The sequence below is a fragment of the Stenella coeruleoalba genome, assembly GCF_951394435.1.
Source record: "Stenella coeruleoalba genome assembly, chromosome: 5".
Lineage (NCBI taxonomy): Eukaryota > Metazoa > Chordata > Mammalia > Artiodactyla > Delphinidae > Stenella > Stenella coeruleoalba.
In genome coordinates, this window is record NC_137150.1 from 49506776 (window position 1) to 49518949 (window position 12174).

A 12174-nucleotide genomic window follows, 5' to 3' on the forward strand; every position below is an offset into this window, starting at 1 on the left:
AGTGCAACTTTGGGCTTCTCAAAGGCCATCAGCACGCTGATGCTTCAGCATCCTGAAGAAGACAGGAGCCGCAAGATGAGCCATTTTCCTGCTCCTGCCCTATTCAGAGTCCCTACTTTTTTTTTTTTTTAACAGAGTTCACAGTTTAGCAAAAAGGTCTACTGAACTATTTAAGCTCACTGTGACTGTGTTCTGAAGTCCTAAGTGAAAGTAGTTTATCCCAAATTGGCCCAGAGGAAACAAAAATCAAAGTGAAAAGAAATAATTTCATGTTGTTTGGAATGTCAAATTACGTAAAGGTAAACACCTTTGGTCAAAAAAAGGAAAGAAAAATAAAGGAAAAAAAAAAAAAAAGAAAAAACAAACACCCCCCACCAAGTGTTCAGTATTGTTTTTCCCACTCTTAAAGAGAACTTTTTAAAAAGTGCCTTTCTTTCATGCACATTAAAGCAAATGTAAAAAAGATTGATTCAGTGCTCTGCTTTGTGAGGAAAACAGCCTGGGGATACTTTAGCTCCCTGCTAAGCCTTTGGTATCCATCAGAACTGTATTTCCATAGTTGCAAAATTGACTGTAAGTGAAAGTCTGTTCAATTATCTGTGTATTTCCAATTTGTCCACATAAAAGCACTTGTAACAGTGCCTGGCACATAGGTAGTGTACAATAAATGGTAGCAATTGCAAGAGAACAGCTTAGATAGCCTCCATATACTGCTAAGGCAAAAAAGGAAACGTCCAATGGGATGATTGTTTTGTGTTAGGCAACTCAAGTCTTTTCAAGAAAATTAAAAAAGGATATCGATCAAGTCTGAAATTAAACATTCATGAATTTTCAGGAGGCTGCCCTCAGGATCTTCCAACCTTACCTTTTCAACTCTATTTTAAAACATAAGAATTCAGAAAATATTTTTTAACAAACAGAGCAATCTTTTACTTCCAATTTCCTAGGTTAGACTGTTGTATCTTACTTGGGGTTTGAGGAGATATACAAAGTGTTTGATTTATCACTGTTTGAGTATATTTTATAACACAACTCAGAAAACCAAGCTGTGCTCAGTTAAAACGCAAAACAAACTATAGCTCAAAGGATTGAACCAGCAAGGAATTAACATGGGTTTATAATAGCTGTTAATATTAACTGATAACCCATGCTAAATGACCAGGTAAAACCTTTTAGTGTTTAATCTTACAAAAACCATTTGGTCATCAAAGTAACAAAAAAAAATTTTTTTCCCCAAATACTGAAAGATTTTGGTAAGCCTACCCAAAATAAAAGTTTTTCTTTATAACCATATTTTAATGTGCTTAATAAACTATTCCACATGAAAAATAACAGAAAAAGCTTTTTAAGCACAACACAAATTCTAATGCACAAGAAAAAAGCTGAGGGGAAAAACTGGAAAAGTTATCAATTTTAACATGGACCTTACTGCCACTAGTCATATCTCCCTTAGTATTGATATGAGGTCTGCAGGTAGGAAAATTCCAACTTAATTGTATTTAAATATGTAAATATGTAAATATTGGTTGTGTCTTCAGGTTTCTAGTCACGTGCTTAATATTGGTTGTGTCTAGTCACGTGCTTAATATTGGTTGTGTCTTCAGGTTTCTAGTCACGTGTTTCTAGTCACGTGCAATAACTCTGAAACTGCTTCAACTTCAGGATACTCTTGTTGTAAAGGACAGCACTAAGAACATTAGAATGTACTTGCCATTTAGTGTACCAAAATGAGCTAGACTTTTTGGTTTACTTAATTATAGAGCCTTACCACCCAAAATAGATTCTCGAAGTTAAAAAAATACTTTCTTTGTAATATTTGATGACATTTCTGATCAAAGCCTATAACATCTCTTTAAAAAATAAAACAGTACTTCAAGATGTAGATATAGAATTCTCAAAAAACTTGTCATTTAAAAAACACTGCTTCCTTCCTGTTTCTGTTCCTGTCAAAAAGCAGGTTATCTTTACACAGTCTCTGTAGCTCCAAGGAATTCCATTTCTACAGCAGCTTTTGGTGCTTTGGTTGAAGCACTCTTCTTTCGGAACTCTGCTGCGATTTCCTCAAAGGACTTTCCTTTGGTTTCTGGAACTTTGAAAAATGTAAACAGAGTAAAAGCCAGGACTACACCAGCAAAGAGGAAAAACACATAAGGTCCACAGAAGTCCTGCACAGAGAATAAACAGAGTTCCAATTAGCAGCTCTTCAACCTTATCTTCTGTTCAGTAAATTTGTACAGTATTAGGCTGCTTACCGCAATGTACTGGAAACACAGAGCTATAATGAAATTGCAGGTCCAGTTGCTGAACGCAGCCATTGCTAAAGCAGCAGGGCGTGGTCCTTGACTAAAAAACTCAGCCACCATGAACCAGGGGATGGGGCCTGGTCCAATTTCAAAAAAACTGACAAAGAGGAAGATGGCTGTCATGCTCACGTAACTCATCCAAGCCAATTTATTCTGAGGAGAAAACAAAAAACAAAGCAAAAGTGGAACTGACATTGACTGCTTCTTCCTTTAGCTAGGTAGATTCTCATTGAGTTCAGAGATGACATAGCTCCCTTCTTGATGTGTTTATATTCAATTAAGTATAAGTTATTCTAGTTGTAGACAAGTTTAGTCATCCTTAAATCTTTTGCGCTATAGGAAATCCTCTGGATTAGGATTTTCCATGACCCTTAGTCACTCTTTTTCTGTGAAAGAGGAAAAGCAAAGATCCAGTGACCTTTGCTTCTACTCATACCAAGGTTGCTAGACAGGATGCATGACCTCCTGTAAAGTAGTGGATGCTGGTGCTGGGCTGGAAAGGTCTAGGTACTTGTCCAAGGTCACACAGGCAGCCAAGTGGCAGAGCCAGGATTAGAACCTGGTTGGGCTAATCCCAGAGCTTGTGCTCTACTATTATATACACTGCCTCTCTGGGTAACAAGCACAGTTTACCTGCTGATGTTCTATATTTAAACCCCTAAACTAGTTCTCTTTTTCTTTACACTTCTCCTTTGTATTATATGCTGTTCCTCTTGCTTTATTTCGTAAGTCAATCTCAAACGTTTAACCTGCAGCTCAGAAGTGCTATCATATGGTAACCAAAAATCTCAGTGCAGGCACCAAACTCACCAGTAGCACAAGTCCCACCGACATGAAGATGGCACAAACAAACATCCCACTCATTCCGATTAAAAACAGAGAGCGTCGCCCTGCCTTCTCCACAAGGAATACCTAGGAAAAATTTAAAACATATTGGCTTTATACTTAAATCGTTTTTACTGCCAAAGAGATCATTCTAATTTATACAGCTGGAAAGAGGCCGTTCTGTTATTCCGTTTTACAGATGTGGAACTCAGGAGGGGGGTGACTCTTGCCTGGGGTGGCAAAGCTGTTCTCAGTGAACAGAGGTGATTTACAACTACTGGCTTCCTTTCGTCACATTGATTTGAACAGGCCATTCTAGACAAAGAACCATAGCATTACCACCACCTGATGTTTATCATTTTGGGTGCAATATTTAGAGACTGGACCTCTTGGACCTCTCCCAATATATTTCCTGTAGACTTAAAATATGAAGGTCCTACATAAAAATGATGTTAATTTCCCTTCTGATAATTATCCTAAGTTATAACTGCAAGGATTTGAGCACTGCAGACCCCTGAAACAGTACAACTGTTGATGTGTTAACTATTCTCATCCAACTTTCTTACTGCAAATAAAGTCAAACTGTGTCCACTCAGGGGCAGCATACAGAGTTTGATGGCCTTACCAAAATAGTCAGGTCCGCATTTTTCTGGTGAGCCTAAATGTACCTGGTGCTGGTCATGAACTATCCACTTGAAAAGGTATGACTTTAAAGCAAAAGGTTACAGTGCTTTCTTATCCTAATTCGGGAGATTTGGTGTCGATTCCTGTGGGTCTGTGGATCTTTGTACTAATGGTTAAGATTTACGATTAGCCAGGACCAGAGTTTGTTGAATAGACTCTTGCTTGATCCTTGGAATACTGCCAAGGTTGGAGAGTCACACACACAAAAACTACCTGTCATAATTTCTCACTTCAGTGAGTAAATTGGTTTGGCTCATAAATCTATCAGTAAAGCAACAGCAATCCAATACCCTTAGTATAGTGAGCTTTGGCTCTGAAAATATCTGAGAAACATTTCTTTTCACCTACAATGAAAGCCCCTTTCATCTCAGAGACATTTCGTATTAGAATTTCAAATCACTTCAGGGTGGTAAGCAAGGAGCCACATTAAAAAAAAATTTTTTTTAAAATTTTTTTGGCTCTGTGGGGTCTTAGTTGCAGCATGCGGGATGTTTTGTTGTGGTGCGTGGGCTTCTCTCTTAGTTGTGGTGTGCAGGTTTTCTCTCCCTAGTTGAGGCGTGCGGGTTCCAGAGCGTGTGGGCTCTGTAGTTTGCGGTACGTGGGCTGTCTTGTTGAGGCGCTCGGGCTCAGTAGTCGCGGAGCATGGGCTCTAGGGCGTGCGGGCTTCAGTAGTTGTGGCTCATGGGCTTAGTTGCCCCGTGGCATGTGGGATCTTAGTTCCCTGACCAGGGATCAAACCCGCGTCCCCTGCATTGGAAGGCGGCTTCTTTACCACTGGGCCACCAGGGAAGCAAGGAGCCCACGTTTAATTGTTGAGAAGAAAGTGGGAAAAACAAACCTTTCTCAAGTTCATAAAATTTCTCTATATATTTTGACTCTTTAATTATGACTTTTAAATCTGATTTGATGACACCATGTCAAGCTGCTGAGAAAACTGGAGGATTTCTTCAGGAATAAGGGCTTTTACTGTGTCTGTTCCTTCTATTTCTGAACAATTATTGCTAATAGGATTATAAACTCTAAAACTACATGCCTTGAAAATTGAGTTGGACTCCCTCCTTGGGGCTAGGTGAGCACTCAGGAAAGGGTGTGATACAGGGTGAGATTTGGTCAGGGGCCAGAGATGTCTACCTGATCTTAATTCTCATTTTCGCTGCAGACACTGTACATCACTCAGATCCTGGATGCTTACTTGGAGCCACTCTTTCTCCTCTGGACCTATGCTGCCTTCCAGTTCCCTTTATATTCTTCCTGTTTTGTTTTCTTACTCAAGATTACAGGCTCCCTTCTACCAGCTCATTAGTTTAAAAGAAAATCTGGAAATGTGGAACATAATTCAGCATCGAGTTGGGAAAGTCTATCTCTTTCTCTAAGTACTCATCCAGAAAAAAAAGATTGATTATGTTCCTTCCAAACTGTTGAAACATTAATATGTTATCAGTACATATTCCTAATGGCACATCTTTATTTGAAAGGATACACAGAATTCGGTAACCTTGGTTGATTTTGGCGAGAGAAACTGGATGACTGAGAGGCTGTCCTTTATGTACTTCTTTGAACTTTAAAACAACTTTTCAAAAATAAATATAATTAAAAATGTTAACTGTTATCTGTAGTCCTGGAGGGTTAATTAGACAGCCGATTAGAGTTGACTTTTAAAAATTATGTCAGGGGGCTTCCCTGGTGGCGCAGTGGTTGAGAGTCCGCCTGCTGATGCAGGGGACACGGGTTCGTGCCCCGGTCTGGGAAGATCCCACGTGCCGCGGAGCGGCTGGGCCCGTGAGCCATGGCCGCTGAGCCTGCGCGTCCGGAGCCTGTGCTCCGCAGCGGGAGAGGCCACAACAGTGAGAGGCCTGCGTACCGCAAAAAAAAAAAAAATTATGTCAGTCATGCAAAAACTTTCACAGAATAAAAGGATGAGTTCAAAAAAGGTAGATTCAAAATAATCAAGGCTCTATTTTCAGAACAACTTTTCCCACTCCATGGGGTTGGCTGGTGGGGGGAGGACAAAAATGGAATTCTGCAGTCGTTTTCTCGTTAGATATTCTTAGAGTTTGGGTTACCCTGATCTTGATAACATGATGCTTTACATAGCAAATCCTGTTACACATAAAATGTTTTAATCATAGTCTCTATATGAAAAAAATATGTTGAAGTGGGATTTGCAAAAATATTATCTCAGGAGACAAAAGAATGGGAATAGTCCCTTGGATTCCATCCTAGTACCAGGCCTTTATTGGTTTAGAGTGGCCTTTTGGATTGAACAGGCCATGAATGCCTTTAAATGCCTCTAAAGGCATTTCTACGGAAGCACTGGTGTTCCCTTATTATCTGTTCTTCCTTCTCTTTCCAAGGTCCAGTTCTGTTTAATGTGGTCTGGACAAACCTGCCTTTTGATCTAGGTAGCCAGGCTGTAATTTATTGACTACTCTAGGTAACAGTTAAAAGTCCATGTGCAGAGAATGAAAAACAAGTGACTAAAGTATATTGAGTATATAGCACTGTGACCAAAATTAAAAAGCACAAGCTTTTTTAACATCTGCATTCAAAGATAAACTCAATTATCCTCATTTTAAAGTGAGTTACGTTAGTTGGGAAGTTTGGGGGGTTTTGCTGTTGTTTTTTTATTTACTTTAATTCTTAGGTTGTTATATTAAATATTATTACTGTCAATATACTGAATCGTTCCTTAGATAAGGTATTTGATATTAAGAAGAGTATATGACCTCTGCCCTTGTGGAGAAAAATTTTCAAAAATGTATAATAACATTTGACAGTTGAAAAAGTTACATTTCAAAAATAGCAATAATATTTCAAGTTATAAACCGCTTCTATTCCATCCTCTCATAATATCACAGTCATATACATCACCAGAAGCCAGGGCCTTGTGAACTACCTGGAAGTTCTGCCCAATGGCCTAACATCATAAGAATTTACTGAATCAGTTTAATTTTGCTAGAGGCTTAGCTATCTAACTGAGAGGACCATGTTTATTTTAAAAATGTTTTTTCTAAGATATCAGGATAAAAATTTTCAACCATGGAAGGAGAGGATCTAGGATCCAATGCTGATAGAAATGACAAGCTGTTTGCTAATATCAAGGGGCTTAAGTACAGAGCAAAGGAGAAAGAGCCCAGGTATTTACACAAAAATACCAAGTGTCTGTGCCCCCAAGTGAGTTACTAATTCACAAATGAGTGACAAATGACATCTTCAGCAGATAAGGAGAACCAGTGATCCACCTGTTCAGTTATGCCTAATCTCAATACAGTGGTTGGTTATTCACATATAGGACTCTTCCTGTGACCCACTTGGTTCTATCTACATACCCACCACACGTGGACAATAAGTCATAGGTCACTTTTATATTACAAGGTTATTTTACTCCCATTTCTGGACTGAGGAGCAAGCAGAATATTTATATAGAGTATTTTACTTACGGAGAGAGCAGTGAAAACTGTGTTGACAGCACCAACTCCAATGGTTGCATAAACAGGTTGGCTGATTCCAGCTGTCTGAAAAATGCTGGTTGAGTAGTAAAATATCTGCAAAATAATAATAGTTTAGCCTTAATCAAGGAGCCTAGCACTCATGGCTTTAAAGCAAGAATTATTTTAGTTTGTTTATTTTTAGGTGTTTCAATGGAACCAGGGTCCCTAGAACTCCCAAAAGGTTTTATCCACCCTCTTCCTCCAGGGAAGGAGAAACCACAATCTTCCTTCAGTGTGTAAAGCTTCCAGTCACTTAAAAGTTCTCCTTATATTTAGCTGAAAACTGTACATCTGCACTTCATTTTTTTGTTAAAGTATAAAATACATGCAAAAAAGTACACATATCATTTAAGTGTACAGCTCAATTAATTTTCACAAACTAAACACACCTGTATAGTCTAGATCAAAAATAAATCATTTCCTGCCCTCCAGAAGCCCCCTGAATGTCACCCTTTTTTCAAAGGAAACTCTTTCAACTTCTATCCTTATAGATAAATTTTGCCTAGTCTTGTACATGATATAAATGGAACCACATATTTTGTGTGTATTTTGTATCTGGCATCAACATTACTTTTATGAGAATTATCCATATTGTTGTATTTTCAGGCTGTTCATTATCATTGCTGGTTAGTGTATAATTGTATTAATATACCACAATTTAGTTACTCATTCTACTATTGATGGGTATTTAGGTAGTTATCATTTAGAGTGGTTATGAATAGTGCTGCTATGAACATTCTAGTACAAGCCTTTTGGTAAAATATGTATACATTTACACCTAGGAATAGAATTGCTGGGTTGTAGTGTATGCATGTTCTCAGCTTTGATAGATACTGCCAAACAGTTTTCCAAAGAAGTTGTGTCACATACATGCTACTATATATAAAATAGATAGCTAATGGAGACCTACTGTATAGCCCAGGGAACTCTACTCAGTACTCTGTAATGGCCTATATGGGAAAAGAATCTAAAAAAAGAGTGGATATATGTATTTGTATAACAGATTGCTGTATACCTGAAACTAACACAACACTGTAAATCAATTATACCTCAATAAAAAATTTTAAAAAAAGTTGTGTCGATTTGTACTCTCACCAGTGTGTATAGAGTTCTGGTTGTCATTGCATGTAACCCAAAATTTTCCACCAATCTCAGTGGATGGAGAAATCTGATTCACAACCTCCCTAATAGGCTTTATTATTTGGTTATGTCCTTACGTTTATAATAGTCTTTTACATCATCTTTTTTGTTCTATCATCTTCCATCAGTTCCTTTCCCACATAACATGTCCTGCTGCTGGTGCCTCTTCCTGCAGACATGGCTGACGCAGGAGGACTGTTCAGACTGTGTTCAGTGAGGAGAGGATTACTCACTGCACACCAGCCCACCATTTTAGGCTGCCTGACAGCGCATGGTTCGACACTTCCTGAGTGTATCTAAGTCAGGCACAGGGATGGAAGCTAGAGCAGGGAGGTTTAGAGAGATTAAGTGTTGTGCTCTTGGATATACAAGCAGAGCCGAGAGAGAGGATACAGATTTGGTCTCTGAGCCCCAAAGTTATAAAGAGTTAAGAGATAAAAAATGAGTATCAGGGACCTGTTAAAGGAGGATGGAGACCACAGCAGAGCAGCATTCACTTTGTGGAGTGAGGCTCAGGTCTTCTTTTGCTTCAACTCATGCTTCAACTTTTGCTTTCTTTGCTTCCCCCAAGTCTCTGCCCATTCATCAGTCACCCCCAAAGTGTCTTTGTGAATCTAGGATTGGCTCACTATAAAAGCCCAAACCACATTTTTAACAGCAATGAAAGGGGATAAATGATTTTCTTTATCTAGTTTCTTAACAAATGCTTAATTTTTTTCTTCTAGTAGCTAATTGTCAGTAGAACAATTTTAGTCTGCATAATACGAGAATTTCAATTCAAAACCTAAATGCTAGCTAGTTTAGTACTCAGAATGTTTTTCAGTCATTTCTTTTCTATTACCCTTACTCACCAATATCATGTCAGTTCACTCTATTGTTTATTTTGTGTGCTATCTTCCCAAATAGAGTGAAAGTTTCTTGGATGGCAGGAAACTTCTTTGCACAAGGCTATCTGGTATACTTCATTTAAATAGACAGAGGGAATCATGGACTCCTTTTGCTTAGGCTATCAGAAATCCTAAATTTGACACTCAACTCTGGAAACCCCTGGTAATTTAGTCTTCTAGTTATATTTATTCTCCTCTTCCCTCTTTTGTATTCATTATGACTTGCCTTTTAACCTTCATCTTAATAGACATGCAGACCATTGATTATTGACATTTTAAAAAGCTGTAAGTTGATTTTAGAAGGCAGATGAGTCAAGACAAAAAATTAATGCTCATTCAATATATTTGTTGCAGTAAGACATGTGACGTCAACATTTTAAAGTATCCTTTAGTTATTTAAACTTAAACCCCTTTCCTCATCTATCTTAATTCACTTTGCTCTTAAGAGTTAGGGGACGTTCTTAAACTTACCCCATTGATTCCAGAAAATTGCTGAGCCATGTGCAGCATCAATGCCACTAGAATAGGCTGTCGGTAGCTGGAATTGGTGAAGAGCTGAACTATGGAGACTTTCTTTTCACTTGATGCTTCTTCCCTTTCTTTTCTCATCTCAGTGATGTCATTGGTGACATCATCACTTCCTCTGAGTCTTTTCAAGCCTGTCCCCCAAAACGATCAGGTTGACACAACTCAGGTCAAAACAAAAATAAATTTATTTGTATTATGTTAATGAAAGAGCTACAGTTCTGCATAGCCCTTTCTGTTACTTAATAGCATGGGTGTTGGAAATTCTTTCTTGTTAAATTAAATCCTGCTTTTTTATTTCTCAAAAAAGCAGAACATTTCGCTTCATCTTATGACAAACAAAACTGTGATCCTCATTATCATAGAAGGATAATGCAGGAAAGGTCTTTTAGAAGTCTCTGTATGTGGATTTTCTGTTTGGGTTTGTGTGAATGTTTATGGTTGCAAAATGGCATACACCCGTCATATTAAGTGATCTTGCATATTCTTCTTACATATAATCACTGACTTCATTTGGAAAGCGCTGGTACCAATTTCATGAGTATCCATTCATGCACACTCTTTCTCATTAGCTGATGGTTCCAAAACAATAGGAAGAAAGTAAAAGCACCCATAGACTTACTTTTCTTTGCTTTGGCTTCCTCATCCAACTTGATGTAAAGGTATCTGGGGCTTTCTGGACAGAAGAAGAGCAGCAAAGATTGGAAAACAGCTGGCACAGCAGACAGACCAAGCAGGATGTGCCACAGCTCATGATTGCCCAGGATAAAGTCGAGGCCAACGATCTGAAAAGTCAGGGAGGAAGCATGTCAACTGCACATCACTCTGGATCTGCCTTCTGGAACAGTTTGTTGAAAAAGCACCTTGGCTATTTGATAGTAATCCCTGACAGCTGTGACTCACGTATGCACAAGCACGCACAAGATGAAAACTACTGCTAGTGTGTCTCATCTGAACTGAATTATGGACACTTTGTTCTACAAAGAATTCACCTAGATTTGTTTTCATTAACTCCTATGGGACATTTAGGATGTGAATCAACCAAACTTTTAAGCACACATTTGATATCTAAAACAACAGCAAAAATCATGCATTTTTGGACCTTTGTTAAAAAAATTTCTTCTTAGGGCTTCCCTGGTGGCGCAGTGGTTGAGAGTCCGCCTGCCGATGCAGGGGGCACGGGTTCGTGCCCCGGTCCGGGAGGATCCCACATGCCGCGGAGCGGCTGGGCCCGTGAGCCATGGCCGCCGAGCCTGCCCGTCCGGAGCCTGTGCTCCGCAACGGGAGAGGCCACATCAGGGAGAGGCCCGCGTAACGCAAAAAAAAAAAAAAAAAAAAAAAAAAAAATTTCTTTTTAGATTACCCAGAACTTAAATAGAATGGGGTTACATAAATAAAACAATTACTCTGATGAGAACTAGTTTTGTGATCCCGACTGCAAGTAGTTTATCCTCTGGATAGCCATAGGTTTGAGCTTCTAGGACTCCCTCTGAGAATGTAGGACAGAAGGAAAGAATAGAGCCAGCTGAACAAGAACTGCTATTGTAAGCAGCTGCATATTAAATTTGAGCAGGTAAGATGCTCAGAACAAAGGAAACCTGGGTAGGCAAAATTTTGAAATTTTTTATTCCTTGAAATCTAAATGGAGTAATTTAATTCTAGAATAGCTCCAGCAGTTCAAGACTTGGCTTACCAGGTCACCTCCAGTGCCAACCCCACCACAACTCCAAGGGGAAAAGTGAAGAGTGGAGTAGTAGTACTTTAGCTTTGAGCTAAAAATCCTATGTCTCTATACCACCTCCACTACCACCTGTGGAACTGCCTTTTTCCTCTGTGTCGTTCTACAGTGAGAGTGGACAATCAGGGAAGGAGAAGTTGGGTAAAGTAGAGGATGGGTGAGGTAGGGGATGGGAGTTTTTACCTGACTAATAAGAATGCCTGTGACAATGGCCAGCTGATGAAGGGCGCCAATAGCGCCCCTGAGCGTGGTTGGAGCAATTTCACCAATGTACATTGGAACCAAGCCTGAAATTAACCCTGAATGAAACATGAACATAAATGTTAAAGTGTAGCCAGGACTATCTCAATAACAATAATTCTGTTTAAGTACAGTCAATATTCTGCTGAAACTCCCTTCCTGAGTTCATTGGAAGGAAGAGCCCTTGTCACCAACAATTACACACAGTTTACGCAAAGAATGTTTGTTGATGCGACTCCAAATGAAGTTGTAGTTGGATATACAAATAGAAAGGAATGGTTAGTCATGCATTTGGCAATTATTCATAGCATTGTCTTATTTAGTTAAAAAAATCCATATTA

The 12174-nt window shown here is 38.9% G+C and overlaps 1 protein-coding gene across 1 annotated transcript; it reads right to left on the bottom strand.

Moving 5' to 3' along the window:
• Positions 1-1964: 1964 nt before the first annotated feature.
• On the bottom strand, positions 1965-11869 carry SLC2A2 (solute carrier family 2 member 2; the record flags this gene model as incomplete). The annotated part of the gene is made up of 7 exons (XM_079922082.1): positions 1965-2165; positions 2253-2456; positions 3114-3215; positions 7253-7357; positions 9802-9989; positions 10478-10640; positions 11777-11869. The coding sequence occupies 7 exons, from the start codon at positions 11867-11869 to the stop codon at positions 1965-1967; spliced, it is 1056 nt and encodes a 351-aa protein (XP_079778208.1).
• Positions 11870-12174: the final 305 nt, after the last annotated feature.